Raw genomic sequence first — 17,455 nt, 5'->3', positions numbered from 1 at the left:
AATCACTCCACACACACACATTTAGAGTGGCAGTCCTATGGAACTTCCACACCAGTGAAAACAACATTGAACTTGGAGTCAAATGACCTAGGTTCTAAACTTGGCTCTGCCACCCATTAGTTGTGTGACTCTGGATAAGTCACTTAATCTTTCTGTGTCTTAATTTCCTCATCTGTAAAATTAGGGGCTTAGACTAGATGACCTCTGAGGTCCTTTCCAGTACAAAATCCTACACATCTCTATTTTCAACATGCATTTACTCAGCATAAAGGAAACCACACAACTTGTAACATAAAATGGTAATATTGAAATTTTTATCTCAAAGGACACCAGTGACTAATCAACAAACCCAATGGTCTTTTCCTCAGTTCTCATCCAAGTTGCTCAACGGTAAAAACAGTTTCATTTTTCTCTGTACCCCCAGGACTTATCACAAAAGCTGGTATGGAGAAGGGGCTTAACAAATGTTTGTTGATAGACTGCTTGATTGTCCCCTCTATAGAATATGACACTTTAAGCACCATGGTTGAGTGGAGAGTGTTGGGCTTGGAGCCAGGAGACCTGGGATCCTATTCCAGATTCAATATTTACTAGCTTACTGATCATGGACAAGTCACTTAACCTCTCTGAACCTTGGTTCTCTCATATATAAAATGAGGATAATGATACTTGCAATATCAAATAATTGTAAAAGATACTTTGTAAACTTAAGTATGCTATATACACGTGACATTATTACTGAAAACATTTCCTTCTTTGGTTTCTATAATACTATACTATATGGGGGGAGGAAAGGTGTTCCCTCTACACTTTTTCTCTCTTCCTACCCCTCCGATTTGCTGGCTTCTTTTCTTCCTACTCACTAAATGTAAGCATTCCACAAAGTTCTATCTACAAGTTTCCTTTCTCTCTACATTCTCTTCATTATCTTACACCCACAACTTCAACTAGCCCATAATGGAGGTGATAACCAAATCTATATTTCTCTAAGATACAGACAATAGAAATACAAGATCAAAAATCATTCACCTATAGAGAAGTCAAAGGATATGAGAAAACAATTCTCAAAAGAACTTCAAAGTATTAACAATTATATGAATGATTCAAATAATTATAAGAGAACTATAAATCGAATAACTCTGAAGTTTTACCTCACACCCAGCAAATTGCCAAAGATGACAGAAGGGAACCGTAATTGTTAGAGGAGTTGGGGGGGGGAGACAGGCACGCTAATGCATGACTGATGGAGTGTTAAATAGTACAACCATTTTGGAAAGCAATTAGAAATTATGGAAATAAAGTTACTAAAATGTCTGTATCTTTTGACTCAGAAATTCTACTGCTAGTCATGGACCCCAAAATAGTCATTAGCAAAAAGAAAGGATCCATATACACCAAAATATTTCTCACACTTTTTGTGGTAGCAAAGACTAGAAACTAAATAAATGATCATTGATTAGGGAATGGCTAAACAAGCTGTGCCACACTAATGTAATAGAATATTACTGTTCTAAATGAATATGATGAACAGAGCTTAGAAACACTTACAGGACTTAAAGAGTGAAGTAAGCTCAGCCAGGAAAGCAATATAACATGATAAATACAACAATGGAAATAGAAATAACCACCACAAGCAATCCAGATTGGATGCTTCAAAATTATAAAGAACAACCTTGGTTCCTATGAAGCTGTCATTTTAACAATGCATGGTCTTCCCTCCTTGAACCTACCCTGCTAATCCCCACACTTGGGATAACACCTACCACCTACCTCCTCAATTCCTACTTTTGAGCCACTGAACAATTCGAAGATGTAAAAAACCCAAGCTAATTTGGGCAAACTACAAACCAATCCTTCTACAGTTTTGACTGACTTCATCACTTTCTTCACAGTGGCCATTTCAAACTCTCTCCACTAATACCCCTTTACCATTCTCAGCAGACAGCTTTGCCTCCTATTTTTATCCACCCATTCACATAGCATTTTAGAAGTTATAAAACTCTTTCCCCCAGTCATCCTTTGTGGTTGAGAGCATGAATATTATCCATACCACTTTGCTGATAAGCAAATCAAGGTTCAGGGGTCATACAGTGACTTGCCCACATTAATAAAACAGTAAGAGAAGCAAGGTTTCAACCAATTCCCCTCCTACCTACAATGACCATATGCCTTTCAGTACATGACACTGCCCTTCTGGCTAATCTCTGTATTTGTGCTTTCAATCATGGGAGAGAGACAGAGAGAGAGAGAGAGAGAGACAGAGAGAGAGAGAGACAGAGAGAGAGAGAGAGAGAGAGAGAGAGAGAGAGAGAGAGAGAGAGAGAGAGAGAGAAGGCTTCTAATTCCATATAGAATAAAATTAAAACTCCTTATTCCAGCATTCAAAGTTTCCAAATTACCTTTCCTGTCTTATTTTACCCTATTTTTCTCTTTATGTATGTTATATTCCAGGACTAAAGGTTGATTTTGATCTCATCCTGTCCTTTCCCATAATCATGCATTTGTCAGGATATAACAAATTTCTTTTACATTGAAATCTTTCTCTTGCTTCATTGCTTTGTTCCATGAAGCTTCCTCTGAGGCTCCAGCTGGAGGTGATTTCTCATCCCAAACTTCTCAGCAATCTAGACTGCTCCTTTGTACTTAATACACATCAAGAAGTAGCATGATGTAGTAGAACAAGCACTTTGGTTCAGATTCCAAAGGGGATACTCATTTTGTGACCCTGGGTCAATCATCTCACCTCTTTGAGTTTGATCTCCCTCACAGTAAGATGAGGAGTCTGGATTAACACTCTAACTACCAATGAAACCAAAAGACAAAAGGAAAATAAATTGAAGCGAAATGGGAGGAAGGTTTATAGTTCTCCCTTGCAAATGCAGATAAAGGTGCTGAAGCTGGTTTTATCATGTGTCCAAAGGTAGCGAGGAATATCATTTCATGGGATGCTGTGCCATCTCATGTTGTATTACTCATATAATAAGTAACTGCAAAAAGAGCACCAGGACGATAATTGTAGTTTACAGAGAGTCTGTTGTAGAGAATGAAGAAGTAGAGAAACTATGTAAAGACTTATGCTATTATTACTATGCAGAGACTTCAATGCAAGGATGAGCCTAGGGGAGAAGAGTAAAAAATATAGTGGAAAACTCAGTCTAGGAGTTAGAAGCAAAATAGGTCAATGGCTTACAAACCATACCAAAGTCTCCTGCCGATATAGGGAAGCAGCATGGTACAGGGGAAAGACCACAGTCTCTGGGATTAGAGGGCCTGCCTTCTACAAGAAGTCTTTCCCAGCCCCTCTTACTTCCAGTGCTTTTCTTCTTTTGACTATTTCCTATTTATCTTGTATAAATCTTGCTTTGTATACATGTTTGCATGTTGCCTCCGTGAGATTGTAAGCTCACTGAGGGCAGGGATTATTTTTGGCCTCTTTTTATATGCTAGCACAATGCTTAGCACAGTGCCTGGCATATAGTAAGTATTTAATTCACTGATTAATTGACTAGTTGATTTCTGAGGTTCCTTCAAGCTCTCAATCAATGATCCTATAGTTATAGAATCACACTTGTTTGTTCAGGTATTATTTCCTATTAGATTACAAAGTCCTTTTAGAAAAAAAAGTTAAGTTTCTTGAGGGCAAAGATTATGCTGTTTTTAATTTATATTCCACTGTCTGGCACAATGATAGGCTCTTGTTAATATTTACTGGATTGAAATGGATGTCCAAATCAGTATCATTTCTCCCCAGGTCCCACATCCAACCTGACTTCCCCTGAGCCTTTAAGTAAAGAATCTCTTTTTACTTCAGTGAAAGTATTTAACATTAAGCTTTCTCAAACAGAACTTTCTATTCTTCCTAGTGTATCAGGGAAGTTTTGCCCCATTACTCATTAATGGCAGTTACCTAGGCTTGCAATCTTGACTTAGTTTTCATTCCTCATTCTCATTTACTTACTTCCAGTCACTAAGTCCAATCAATTCTGCCTCTGCAATATCTTATGTCCAGCTCCTCTTTTCATACTGCCAGGAGCCCGAGTTGGACTACTACAGAAAAACTTTCTTAATCAGTCTTCCTCTTCCTCTGCCAGTCCATTTTATACATGGTGATAGGTTAATTTTCCTATATGACAGCTCTGATAATGTCACTTCTTTGATTAAAGACTGGCTCCCTTCTGACTTTTGAATAAAGTCCAAATTCTTTATCAGGGCAGCAATTAGACTGGATTTCCTAACAATCATTTAGGACTGTTTTTATCCATTTCCCACTGGGAAATTAGGCTTCATCTAATTTTATGGTTTGTATATGCCACAGGGAGTCAAATAGGGATTAAAAATGCCTATTATCTATCTACTTATTTAACAGAAATCTATGAGAACAAATGGCCTACAAAGCAGGAGATACACAGTGGTAACTCTATCCTGCCCTAACTCTTTGTGAGACTGCTGTGAGGTCCAAAGATCAGCTTAAAGGCAATTGAGTTCTGAAGCATTACTGGGATTCAATATTCATCCTAGCTGTTGAATTACAAATATAATTCTCAAAGGTCACTTACTTGGAGTCTTTAATACTTGTAGTTCTCGAGTTACTTCATCTGACAATCTTTTAGCCAAAGGAAGAATTTCTGTAGACTTTTGTTCTCCATCCCAATCATCCCACAGAGCTGAGTTCAAATAGCTTAGACTACTGTTTCCAGGTGAGCCTGCACAGAAGGATCTCTTTTCATTACAGTGTAAAGATCTTCTTTGGTCAATAGGATTTTCATGAACAGGAGTGCTGCCCATCCTCCCCGGGGCTCCCGGGGAGTTTCTCTCCCTGTTACTCAGAGTTTCACATACTCTGTTGTTGGGACTGCTAGTACTTGGTTGGCCAGTCCTCTCTAAGTTCACATTATCAATGGGAATTGGTGAGAGAGGTTCAATGCTCCAGCAGTCGTCATCGACGGGAAGTGGGGGGTCACTGTTTAGCAGGAAGCTGCTGGTCAGAGGGCAGGGGTCAAGATCTTGTTCCTCCTCACTGTCCACAACTTCCACCACTTCGCTACAAACGCTCTGGGTCAGCACAGGTTTGTCATCCGCAGAAGAAAGCCTCGAGCGTGGTGAAGGACTCTCCATGATGAAGGACCGTTTAACTGAGGCAGCACGCTCAGGCGAAAACTGAACTGAGACTGCTGTGGAAATGTTCTTGTTAGCCTTTGAATAGTGAACGGGAAGGCTTCTGTAAGAACATCTCTCCCTGACCGAGGTTTCTGAAGTCACGGGCATCAGATGAGATGAAGTCTGAGACACATTTATAGATTCTTTGTTTGTTATTTCATTAGCATTTTTATTTTCTATTAGTACTTTAGTGTTGCACTGTAAAACTTTATCCTGTAAACTGGAAACACATGGCCTAGAGATGATGCTAGTGACTCGCATATGCGATGAGTAATCATGGTTTCTGTTAGTCACGGGAGTGGCTGGAACCAGCCATGAAGTATCTGCGCTACTGCTCTCCTCTTTGCTGTTGTCATGTTTGGAGATCAGGCTAAAATCTGGTTCATCATCCAAACAGCTATTCTGCTTTCTGTGTATCTGCACATCAGTCAGAATATCTGTACCCCTATCTCTATGTACCCCAACTTCTGGGGCAACTGGGCTTTGAGAATACCTTTGGTCACTATCAATATCAATAATCAGAAAAGGTTTGGATGCTTTGGGACTATTTTTCGTTTCCTCGCCTTTACCTACAAAGGTTCTAGGTGTTTTTCTTTCTCCACAGGGACGATCAGAAATTGGTTTCATTTTGCTCTGTTCTACCTCCATTTCTTCATCTGAATCCAGCAAAAGGATAATATCATCATCTTTGTTCACTTGTGATGGAGAATTCTGAGATCTGATATTTGATTGGAACAGCCTTTGGCAAGATTTTGGTTGAGTTAGGTCAATGGATGGAGGTTTAACTGGAGAAATCGGGGCTGTATTTTTATGGCTTACAATATAACCACACTCACTGTTGTCCTTGCCAGCTGGGTCTTCATACAAAGTGTGGATATCATTGTTTTCCTTTTCCTTTTCTATTAAAATCGGAGGAGAGGCTGTCTTGGAAAATTTCCTTTTTAACTGAGGAGATAATGGGGATGAATCATGTCTACACTGAAGGAAGATTTGTGAATTGGAAGGACTTTGACAGTGGTTGTATGATGGAGAGAAGTTTGGCTGCAATGGAGGTGTTTGGCAAAGAATGGGTGAACTAGAAACTTCTTTCCCTGGGAAAGTCCCTTTTTGTTTCTTTGGATAGCAGTTAACTTGGGAAGGCTCACAACACTCTCCTTGAGTCACTGAAAAGAGCTGATCATAGCACTTATCAAGATCAAAATCATGGAGGGAGTGTAGAGATGTGAGTTTTTCTCTTAGACTATCTCCTTTCCCTCCCACCAAAAGATCAGAAGTACTAGAGCAAGTAACAGCTTTAGCTGGCTTTGGTGAACGGTCTTGTTCAGGAGACTGTGTACCACCCTCATCATCTGGAATCTTTTCCTGACACAGAACAGGAGTGAAATGTTCAATATTTAAATTGTTGCATACACTTGGCTCTTGACCTTTCACTTGCTCAGAAGAGTCCATTTTATATGTATCATACATCTGTTTTTTAAATCTGACACTTGCTGGTAGACATTCAAATACTGGAATTTCCTCCCCTGGCTGGCCAGCTACTGAATCTTCCTTTGTCTGACACTTCCCTTGGAGCATCTTTCGCTGAGTAGCAGCAAACTCATAAATTTCTTCCATCTCCTCTTCATTTACTTTCTCTCTGTCATCTTCCTGGTCTTCTAGCCTAAGTAAAAGCTCTGACTCCTTATCTTCATCGACCCACATTGACCTCAATAATTCTTGGAAATTTTCTGCTCTACTTTCACAATCATCTTCTTCCTTCCCCACCAAAAACATATCATCTTCTGAATTAATATCAGTAGCCTCTAGGCCACTTTCACATAGATCAGCAAGTTCCTTCACTCCAAACCTGCAGAAATGAAATGAAAAAGCATCAATCTTCCTTTCGCAGAAGTCAAGTTTCTCTCATTCAAAGATGAGGTTAGAGCCAGAACTGGAATTCATATATGAAGAGAAAGGGTGAAGTGGGAATAATCAGGGAATTATCACAAATACCTTATTTTTGTCCTTTCCTCCATCCTTCTGTAACAAGGGTACTCTTCCCCAAGACCAATCTTGCTGAAGTTTGCCTGGTCATTCAGAGGTTCTAATAGGAGGTTTATTGCTTAAAGTATCTCAAGGCCATGTGGTTTATTTATTTGTTCATTTATTTATTTTTTCCCTACAAGGTGATCAGGGTTAAGTGACTCGCCCAAGGTCACACAGCTAGTAAGTGTCAAGTGTCTGAGGCTGGAATTGAACTCAGGTCCTCCTGACTCCAGTGCTGGGGCTCTCTCTACTGCGCCACCTACTGCTCCACGTGGTTTAAATAATACAGATTAATGCTTAAAGCATTCAAAACTTTGAAGGCTCAACTGCCCTTATAGTTCTCAAAAAGATACCCTTTACAGGGTAGATGCAATGCATACTATAATCTGTATTTTACCCTGAACAGAAAGCTACGTAGCCAGATACCTGTCACAGACTTCAGCCTGATACTCATAAGAGAATGTTAATGTAAGGAACAAATTCCACCTAAGGTATTTGACTCCTGCAAGGTCATCACTGGTTATAAACTTCTGGCTAATAGTGATAACCGATATCAACAGGGAGAAGGGAAGAGATAAGGGAAGGGAAAGGAAGGGAATAAGCATTTATACAGTGTGTATGCTAAGCACATTTTATAAATACTATCTTATCTGAGGGGGGCAGCTAAATGGTGTAGTGAATAGAAAAATGGGCCTGGAGTCAGGAAGACCTGAGCTCAAATCTGCCCTCAGACACTTATTAGCAATGTGACTCTGGGCAAGTCACTTAACCCTGTTTGCCTCCATTTCCTCATCCGTAAAATGAGCTAGAGAAGAAAATGGCAAACCACTCCAGTATCTGCCAGAAAACCCCAAAAAGGGGTCACGGTGAGTTGGACATTGCTGAAACCACTGAATGACAAAAAATCTAATTTGATCCTGACAACAATCCTACAAGGCAGGTATTATTATTCCTATTTTACAGTTGAGGAAACTGAAACAAACAAAGGTTAAGTGGCTTGCCAAGGGTCACACTAGTATCTTTGGCTAGATTTGAACTCAGATCTTCCTGACTCCAGGCTGAGCCCTCTATCTAGTGAGTCACCTTGTTGCTTCAAGAGTCCTAACAGAATACTTAAAAGTCTGAAAAGCACTTTGCACACTTTCTGTCATGTGACCTGCTCAAGACTGCAGTCAGGTAGGCTTTATAGATATTATCCCCATTTATAGATGAGTAAGCAGAGGCTAAGAAAGGCTGAGTAACTTGTCCATAGTTAACACAGATCCAAAGTGGCAGTCAGGATTTAAACCCTGTGAATCCAGTGCTATTTCTGCCACACCACGCTGACTCTCCAATGTATGACCACTCAATATGCATGATTAAAAGTGACACACTTTGGAAAATTAGTTTCAAACGTTGTTGAGTAAGCAAAAAGCAGCATAACAACCTGATGGCCAGTGACTGCAAGCCTGCGAGCAGATGGGAAGGAATGTCAGTATCAGCTGTGTACAGGTACTGTAGAAACATGTGAGCTGTCTCAGTGTCCACTTCATTCAAAAGGACTCTTTGTGTTCTCAAATTCCCATCTTCTGCTACAAAGAAACCTTCATTGTGTACCTGAGAAGGAAAAAAAAATGTTTAAAGTTTCTTATCAAGACTGAACTAGAAAAGGAAGCAGATTGGATATTGGCCACATGGGTACTAGAACTAGTCTTATAAATTACCCCAAATACTAAGGAAAGCAGCAGGGAATTTATTTTGCAGTCAAATCTCTAGGATAGTAGGGTCTTTGCCTCATCTAATTCTCTTTCACTAATCATCCAATATTCCTATGGCTTCAATCCATGAAGAACTCTGCAATTTGCTGTGATGGGGGGAAAAGTCATTCCCTAGGATTTTGCTACATCTGAGATAAAATTCCTTGTCAGTACCATGTTAGAAGAGCAGAATTACTAAGGTCAAGATCTTCAGTAACTCAACTTACTTTTCCTCTCGCAAATACATAAAAACTTAATGCCAGAATTATATTATGGGGAAAAGAAACAACTCTGGGGAAAATCAATAAATCTAAGATTCCCCAGTCCTAATCTAATGGCTTCCCTTGTCCTATCAAATTTTCCTCTGTTCCATTCTTTTCCACTGAAGTGCAAGCAATACAGCATTTCGGGGGGGGGGGAAGAATAGAAGGGTACTGATAGCGATGCTTAAAAGATAAAGAAAGATCATTTAATCGATCATTTAAAAAACAAAGAGAGAGCAAAAGGAAGTTCAGAAAACAACAAAGCAAATGAGGGTACTGTTGGAACTAAGACATAAAATCTGAAATACTATCCCCTACCAAAAAAAAAACAACAACCAAGCTATACATAGTGGAGATTCAATTTCACATGTAGTACTCTTTGTTCATTCTTTTTTAAAAAAAATACTGCTTGTAGCAGTTTTCAAAAGACGAAATCAAAGCTATCAATAGTCATACAAAAATACTCGAAATAACTGATTAGAGAAATGCAAAATAAAACAATTCTGAGGTACCACTTCATACCTATCAGAATTTCTAACATGACATAAAAAGAAAATGATAAACACTAGAGGGTATATTGAAGTTGTGAACTGGTCTAACCATTCTGTAGAACAATTTGAAACCATGCTCAAAGGGCTATTAAAAAATGCATACCCTTTGACCCAGCAATACCACTGCTAGGTCTGTATCCCAAAGAAATCAAAGAAAAAAGAAAAGGACCTATATATACAAAAATGCTTACAGCAGTTCTTTTTGTGGTGGCAAATAATTGGAAATTGAGGGGACGCCCATCAATTGGGGAATTGCTGAATATATTGGGGTATGTGAATATGATGGAATACTTTTGTGTTCTATGATGAGCAGGATGGTTTCAGAAAAACCTGGAAAGATTTATATAAACTGATACAAAGTGACCAGAACCAAGAGACTATACACAGCAAGAGCAGTATTTTAACGATAATCAACTGTGAAAGACTACTCTGACCAAGACTATGACTTAGACAATTTCAAAGGACTCATGATGAAAAAATGCTATCCACCTCTAGAAAGAACTGAAGAACTTTGAATGTCAGTTGAGACATACTATTTTCACTTACTTTATTTTTGTTTTTCTGCAACATGACTAATATGGAAATGTATTTTGCATGACTTCACATGTATAAGCGATATCTTATTACTTGCCTTCTCAATAGGAGGGGGAGGGATGATGGGGAGGGGTGATGGGGAGGGGGAAAATTGGGAATTCAAATTTTTTTTAATGTTAAAATAAGGTATAATTTTTTTAAAAGACTCTTTTGGCAGTTACATTTATCTTGTTTGTAAATAGTTGTTTGCATATAGTCTCCTCATTAAACTATGAACTCAACAACAAAAATGCTTGTTGCTTATTGACTTTGTATAGGGAAAGGCTCATGTGTACAAAACATTTTTATATCTCATTAAAAAAATTAATATTTTATCAATCTATCCCTCCCTCTATTCACACCCTACTGAGATGGGGAGGGGAGACTTAAAAATTCACAGATGTGTATGCTTTGAAAAAAATTTTTCCATATTGGACAGATGAAAAAACATATATTTCTTTTTGAAGTTTAAGTTAATCACCTCTCTGGTAGGAGATGAGCAACCTATTTCATCTTTGTTCTTTTGGACTTGTGGCTTATAATTTCAATCAGAGTTCTAAACCATTTCAAAGTTATTTTTCTCCATAATGTCATTATCACTGTATAAACAGTTTTGGTACAGTTAAATTCCCTCTGCATGAGTTCATAAAAGTTTTCCAAATTTCCTCTGAAATTGTCCATTTTGCCATTCCTATAGCACAGTACTATTTTAGCACATTCATATACCACAGTTTGTTCCACCATTCCCCAACAGGACATACTCTTGAGTGCCAATTTTTGGCTACAACAAAAACAGTCACTATAAATATTTTTGTATAAAATTTTATTTTCAGTTCTAAATTCTTTCGTTCCTTCCTCCCCCACACATTGAAAAGGAAAGAAAAATCATATAGATTTGTTCCTGCTTCTTGGGGACATAAGCTTAAAGGTAGTATAATAACTGGGGCAAAGAGTAGGTACAGTTTCATTACTTTTTTGGCATAGTTCCAAATTGCTTTCCAGAATGGTTAGATCAACCCATAGATCCACCAAAAGTACACTAGTGTGCCCGTTTTCCCACAGCCTCACCAACATTTATAATTTTTGTCTTTTGGTCATTTTTTTCATTCTTATGGGTATGAAAGAGAACCTCAAAATCGCTTTAATTTGATTTCTCTAATTATTAGTGATTTAGAGCATTTATTCATACGGTTGTTGCTAACCTGGATTTCTTCCTTTGAAAATTCCCTGCTCATATCCCTTCACCTATTGGGAGATGGTTCTAAGACTTATAAATTTGAATCAGTTCCTTATATATCTTAAATACGAGACCTTTATCAGTGAAACCTGCTGCAAAGATTGTTTTTCCTAGTTACCTGGTATCCTTCTAACAATATGAGATGTGTTCACACAAGAACTTTTCAATTTTATATAATCAAAATTGTCTACCAGTTGTTTAGTCATGAACTCTTCCTCATTCATAGATCTGAAAAGTAATTTCTTCCTTCTGTTCCTCTAATTTATGTGTAACGTTTTGTATATCTAGGTAAAACATAAATTTTGAGTTTATCTTAGCATATGGTGAGGTATTGAGGCAAACTTAATGTCTGCCAGTGTTATCCAGTTTTCTTAGCAGTTTTTGTTAAATAAGGAGTCCTTCCCCAAGTAACTGAGGCTTCTGTTTATCAAACACTAGGCTACTGTATGTTTGCTCAGCATGCTAAGTACTTAACTAGTTCCATTGACTGACTTCTCTTTTTAAAAAACAAGTACCAATTACTTTTAATGACTGCTACTCGGTACTATAGTGGGAGATCTGATACTATTAGACCCCCTTCCTTCTTACTTTTTATAACCTGTGTAATTCTTGATCTTTTATTCCTTCACATTAATTTCATCATTTTTTCTAGCTCTATAAAATATTCCTTTGGTTGATCAGTATAGCTCTAAGTAAAATAGTACTATCATTTTTATTATATTTGCTTGACTTACCTATGAGTAGTTGAATGTTTCTCCAATTACTTAGGGCTGTCTTTATTTCTACAATATTTTATAGTTAGATTCATATAGCTCCTAGGTGTATCTTGGAAGATTGATTCCCAAATATTTTATAGCCTCTGTAGCTATTATTCTTCTTTCTGAGTTTTGCTGGTAAAAGAAATGCTGACGATTTAGGGAAATTTATCCTGTATGCTACAACTCTGCTAGTTATTGTTTCAGTTATTTTTTTTAGATGATTCCTTAAGGCTCTCTAAGGACACTATTATATCTTAGAAAAGCAATAATTTTGTTTCTTCTTTGTGAAGGATAATTTCTTAAATTTCTTTTTCTCATCTTATTGCTATAGCTAGTATTTCTAGCACTATGTTAAACAAAAGTGATAATCAGTATCATTGTTATACCTCTGATTTTATTGGAAAGAACTTTTTTCCACAATATGTTTGCAGATTCAGATAATATTAAGGAAAATTCTACTTGTTCCTGTGACTTCTAGTTTTTAATAGAAATGGGTGTTTTATTTTATCAAAAGTCTTTAGCATCTACCAATATAATACTGATTTACATAATTTTTACTAACAAGGTTCACTATATTTATATTCTCTCCTATGTTAAACCAATCTTGAAACCCAACCTGGTCATAGTGTTTAATCTTTCTAATATGTTGCTGTAAACCCACTTTCAAATATTTTTTTGCATCAATTTTTGTTTTTCAGATCAATATTCTTTGGGTGTTCATTTATTATTTGTTCAATTTCACTTTCTGATATTGGGTTACATGGTCTGTTTCTCTTGCTTACGTAGGTATTATATGTTTTTATTAAGTATTCCTATATCTTTTATCAATGTTTTGTTAGCATATAACTAGGCAAAATTGTTTCTAATAATTTCCATTTCATTATTAAATTCTCTTTTTTCATTTCTGGTATAAACAATATGGTTTTCCCTTCTATTTTAAAAAGTCAGACTTGCTGTTTATTTTATTCCTTTCCCATGCCCCCCCCCCAAAAAAAACCTAACCCAACTCCTACTTTTATTTATCAATTATTTTATTAATCTTTTATTTTTATATTTTTTACTTTGTTAATTGAAGATTTCTGATTTGTTCAAGTTTTTTTTTAATTGTATGCCCAATTCATCAATTTGTGTTCTCTCTTTTGTTGATGAAAGTGTTCAAAATATAACATTTCCTCTCTGAACTGCATTAGCTCCCTTAAGTTTTGGTATACCTCATTACTGTCATTTGCTTTGTTCAAATTTTCTACTTTTTCTATAATTTGTTCTTTGACCCACCAATTCTTTAGAATTATGCTATTTAGTCTCTAGTTACTTTTTAATTATTTCTTTAAGGCACCTTTATTGAATATATTTTTTATTGCACTGTGATAGTAAATGATGTGATAAGTATTTCTGTTTTTTCCATATTTTTGGTGATGTTTTTATGCTCCAATATGTGGTCAATTTTTAAAGAAGTCATATATACCTAAGGGGTATATAAATTCTATTCCCATTTAGTAATCACCAGGGAGCTATCATTTCTAATTTTTCTAAAGTTCTATTCAGGTACTTAATTATCTAAGTCTGAAAGGGATGGTGCATTAAATTCACCACTATTAGTTTTCTTATATTTCTCCTCCTAATTTACTTCCCGTTTTAGATGTTATGCTATTAGTTGCATATATGTTAAGTACTGACACTTTTAGTATAATGTAACTTCAATACTAATCTTTTTGATTTTTCTATATTCATCTAGTTCCATCTGAAATCATATTTGCTACTCCTGCCTTTAGCTCAATTGAAGCATTGCAGATTTTGCTCCAACCCCATTTTAATTCTATACATTTTAAGCATATTTCTTGCAAAAAAAAACCATACTGTTGGATTTTGTTTTCTAAGACATTCTACTATCAGCTTCCATTTTGTGGATGAGGTCATCCCTAAATATCCCATTCACATTCGTGTTGGACTATTGTGTATTTCCTGTACTTTTTCTTCTCTTTACTCCCACCTTCCACTTTAAAAATAAGGTGGTAAAGAATTTTATCTCTTCACACTGCTCCTTCCAACATTCAAATTTGTTTTGTGTTTGACTATTCCCTTTGCTATCTTTCCCTCCCTCTTAAACCCTTCTGTCTCTCTCTTTTCCCGTTCCCCATTTCCCTTTTGAGTTTCATGTATTTTTACACTACAATCTGAGTTTGGATATATAACTGTATTCAATCTTCCTTTATCTGATTTAGATGAAAGTAAGGTTCATGGATGTTTGCCCCCCCCCAACCCTTACCTTCAGGGCAATATACTCTTTACCTTATAAACTTCTATTTAGCAATAGTGATTTCATTTCCTTTCTTCCTTCTTTCTTCCCCAGTACAGTCCCTTCCTCCTCCCATTTTTATCTTTTCCTGAGATTATTAAAACAGAACAAAATGACCTTGTCATTTTCACTTTTGCAAAACTTATATTAGGTTTTGAGAAGACATTTGTTTCTTGTCCCCTTATTAAAATGTAAAAAATTCATTCCTAGATAGTTCTTTTCAATTAAACAAATGTGCAAACCCATCTATGTTTCTCTTGGCACCTGTGTTTCCATTCCAAAATGACTATTCAGTTCTGGCCTTTTTCATAAGGACTGCTCAGAAATCGCCTGTTATATTAAAGATCCATTTTATTCCTGTATGATTGTGCTTAGTTATCCTGGATAGGCTGTCCTTCGTCCTAAGCCTCTAACTCTTACTTTTTGGAATATCTTATTACAAGTTCCCTCTCTTTAAGCTGGCAGTGGGCAAGTCTTACATGATGCTTATTGTGTCTCTCGGGGACTTGAATTCATTCTTTTTCACTGATTAGAGTATTTTTTCTTTGACCTAGAAGCTTTGGATTTGGGCTAAAATATTCCTGGGAGTTTTCCTTGTGGGATTTTTCCCAGAGATAAACAGCGTATTTCTTCTACTTATGCTTTGCCCTTTGGTTCTAAGAGTTCTGGGCAATTTTCATATATAATTTCTTGAACTGTAGCATCTAGACTTTACAATATAAGGTTTTTCAGACAATCTGATAATTCTTAGATTATCTCTTTGACATGTTTTTAGGTCATTTTTTTAAGATATCAATTCTTACATTTTCTTCTTTCCCCCCCCTAAAACTTTTTTTTTGAGGGGGTAAGGCAGGGCAATTGGGGTTAAGTGACTTGCCCAAGGTCACGGCTACTAAGTGTTAAGTATCTGAGTCCAGATTTGAACTCAGGTCCTCCTGACTCCAGGGCCAGTGCTCTATTCACTGCACCACCCAGCCGCCCCCAATCCCCACAATCTTTTGACTTTGTTTCAATATTTTCTGTTGCCTTATTGCACTGATATATTCTGTATCTCCCATCCTAATTTCAAGTATTCAGTTCTTGAATGAAATTTTTCACCATCTGTTCTAACATGTCAATTTCCCTTACTATTTTTTCCTCCCTAGCTGGTCTATTCTGTATCTTTTGTTTGTATTTCTTCTAGATACTCCTATAGTTTCTTTGGCCAGCACATTTTTTTCTTCAAGGTTTTCCCTAGACTTGTTGTGGGATTCTTCCCAGTGTTTACACCTGAGTGTCTCTCAAACCAAGGTATTCCCTTATGGCATTCAGCACTTTTCTTGGTTTGTTCAACTCATCTGTCTTAGTACCTCAGGTGAGGGGCCTGAACTTCTGTCAGTCTCTTCAACTGAATGGCATGGGCAGAACTTTCCTGGTCCTGATTATGGAAGCACAGACTAGGCCCATCCTTTGAGGTTCTTCCAGTGCTTCCGGGCTCTTCTTGAGATCACCTTCTTCTCACCAGATACCATGCACTCCCCCTGCTTTAGGCTCTGCTTGGCATTTTCCTCCCTGTGCTTACACTCAGGAACTATTCCTTTACTAGGCTCCTTCCACAAGTTTCAAGGCCTGCTCAGGCTGGATACTATCTGGGGTCGTCCTCCCAAAGCTGGGCTTGGGTCATCAGTATTACAATAAACCCTGCCTGGGATTCCCTGGGTCTGCTCTCTGCTACGGGTTTCAGGAATAGTTCAGGCTGGGTTAGGGTCACTGCCAGGCTCACAATCTTAGTGCCAAGTGGCCCTGGGCAGAGTCTTCTGGGGCTCCACTTTCTGCCAGGGTCCTTGTTTCTACCTCTATCTCAGAGTCTCCACAGGATTCCAGGGGTCTCCCCTGTGGATTCCTACGCAGGATGAGGAAATCTACAGGTGATTCTTCATATTTCTTCGTGATTTTTAGTGATGCATTTCTAATTCCCACTCAAGTGTTTGCTGAGGACCTGGGCTCTTATATATACTAGCAAGTCTCCATTTCCCACAATTCCCTTTCATATTTGTTGATATTTATTAAGTTCATAATAAAGAAAGAAAATTTTTGGAGTGGCTAGGTGGCGCAGTGAGTAGAGCACCAGCCCTGGAGTCAAGAAGACCTGGGTTCAGATCCAGCCTCAGACACACACACAAAAAACTATCCATATGGCCTTGGGCAAGTCACTTAACCCCAAGTGCCCTACCCTCCCCCCTCCAAAAATTAAAAAAAAAGGAATTTTTTTTAAAAGGTAAGGGCAAAATGGAAAGAACATGAAAGTAAAGAGAAAAATGTTTGGGATTTGTAAGGGAAAGAGATTAAGGATAGGATGGGAAAGGGTGATAAGGTTAAGAGAAAAAGGAGCAAAAAAGGAGGAAGAAAACAAAAGATACAAAAATGAGGGAGAGAGAACACTAGTCAAGTGGGAGAGAAAAAGAAACAGAAGGCAGCAAAAAGAGAAAAAAGATGAAGAGTAAAAAGAATATGCAAAGAAAAGTAACATTAAAAAAAACCAGCCTTTAATCTCTAACTATACTTACAATCTGAATGAGACATGGGCATCGTGCATAAAGCACAAACATGTGAGCATATAGCACATCTCCAGAGTCCATCTGAAACTGTACATCACTCAGGTGGGGGTTGTTGACCATTGTACCAAAATCAGAAGACAGCAAACTAAGTGACAGCTGAAAAAATAAGAGGGATGAAAACACCATTTTCTACCATAATTCAATTCTCTAACAAAGTGGCTAATCCATTCCAATCAGTCTTACTACAACACGATGGTAGGATGATATCCATTATGACAAATGGAAGCTTTAATCTAATGAATTTATCTAGGACAAATGCTGC

General features: G+C 37.4%; 1 protein-coding gene across 2 annotated transcripts in view; it reads right to left on the bottom strand.

Annotated features, from left to right (window-relative positions):
* SLX4 (SLX4 structure-specific endonuclease subunit) overlaps positions 1-17,455 on the bottom strand; it is a 57,893-nt gene that overhangs the window by 16,985 nt on the left and 23,453 nt on the right. For both annotated transcript variants that reach the window (XM_069106629.1, XM_069106640.1), the window contains exons 10-12: positions 17,143-17,289; positions 8,609-8,778; positions 4,557-7,003 (exon numbers count right to left, since the gene is read on the bottom strand). In XM_069106629.1, coding sequence (XP_068962730.1) covers positions 4,557-7,003; positions 8,609-8,778; positions 17,143-17,289 — 2,764 coding nt within the window. The remainder of the gene's footprint in view (positions 1-4,556; positions 7,004-8,608; positions 8,779-17,142; positions 17,290-17,455) is intronic.

This window comes from Petaurus breviceps, unplaced genomic scaffold (genome assembly GCF_028583685.1).
Source record: "Petaurus breviceps papuanus isolate PSGF00001 unplaced genomic scaffold, PetGlider_PUasm1.0 138, whole genome shotgun sequence".
Taxonomy (NCBI): Eukaryota; Metazoa; Chordata; class Mammalia; order Diprotodontia; family Petauridae; genus Petaurus; species Petaurus breviceps.
This window is presented reverse-complemented; position numbering and strand designations above follow the sequence as displayed.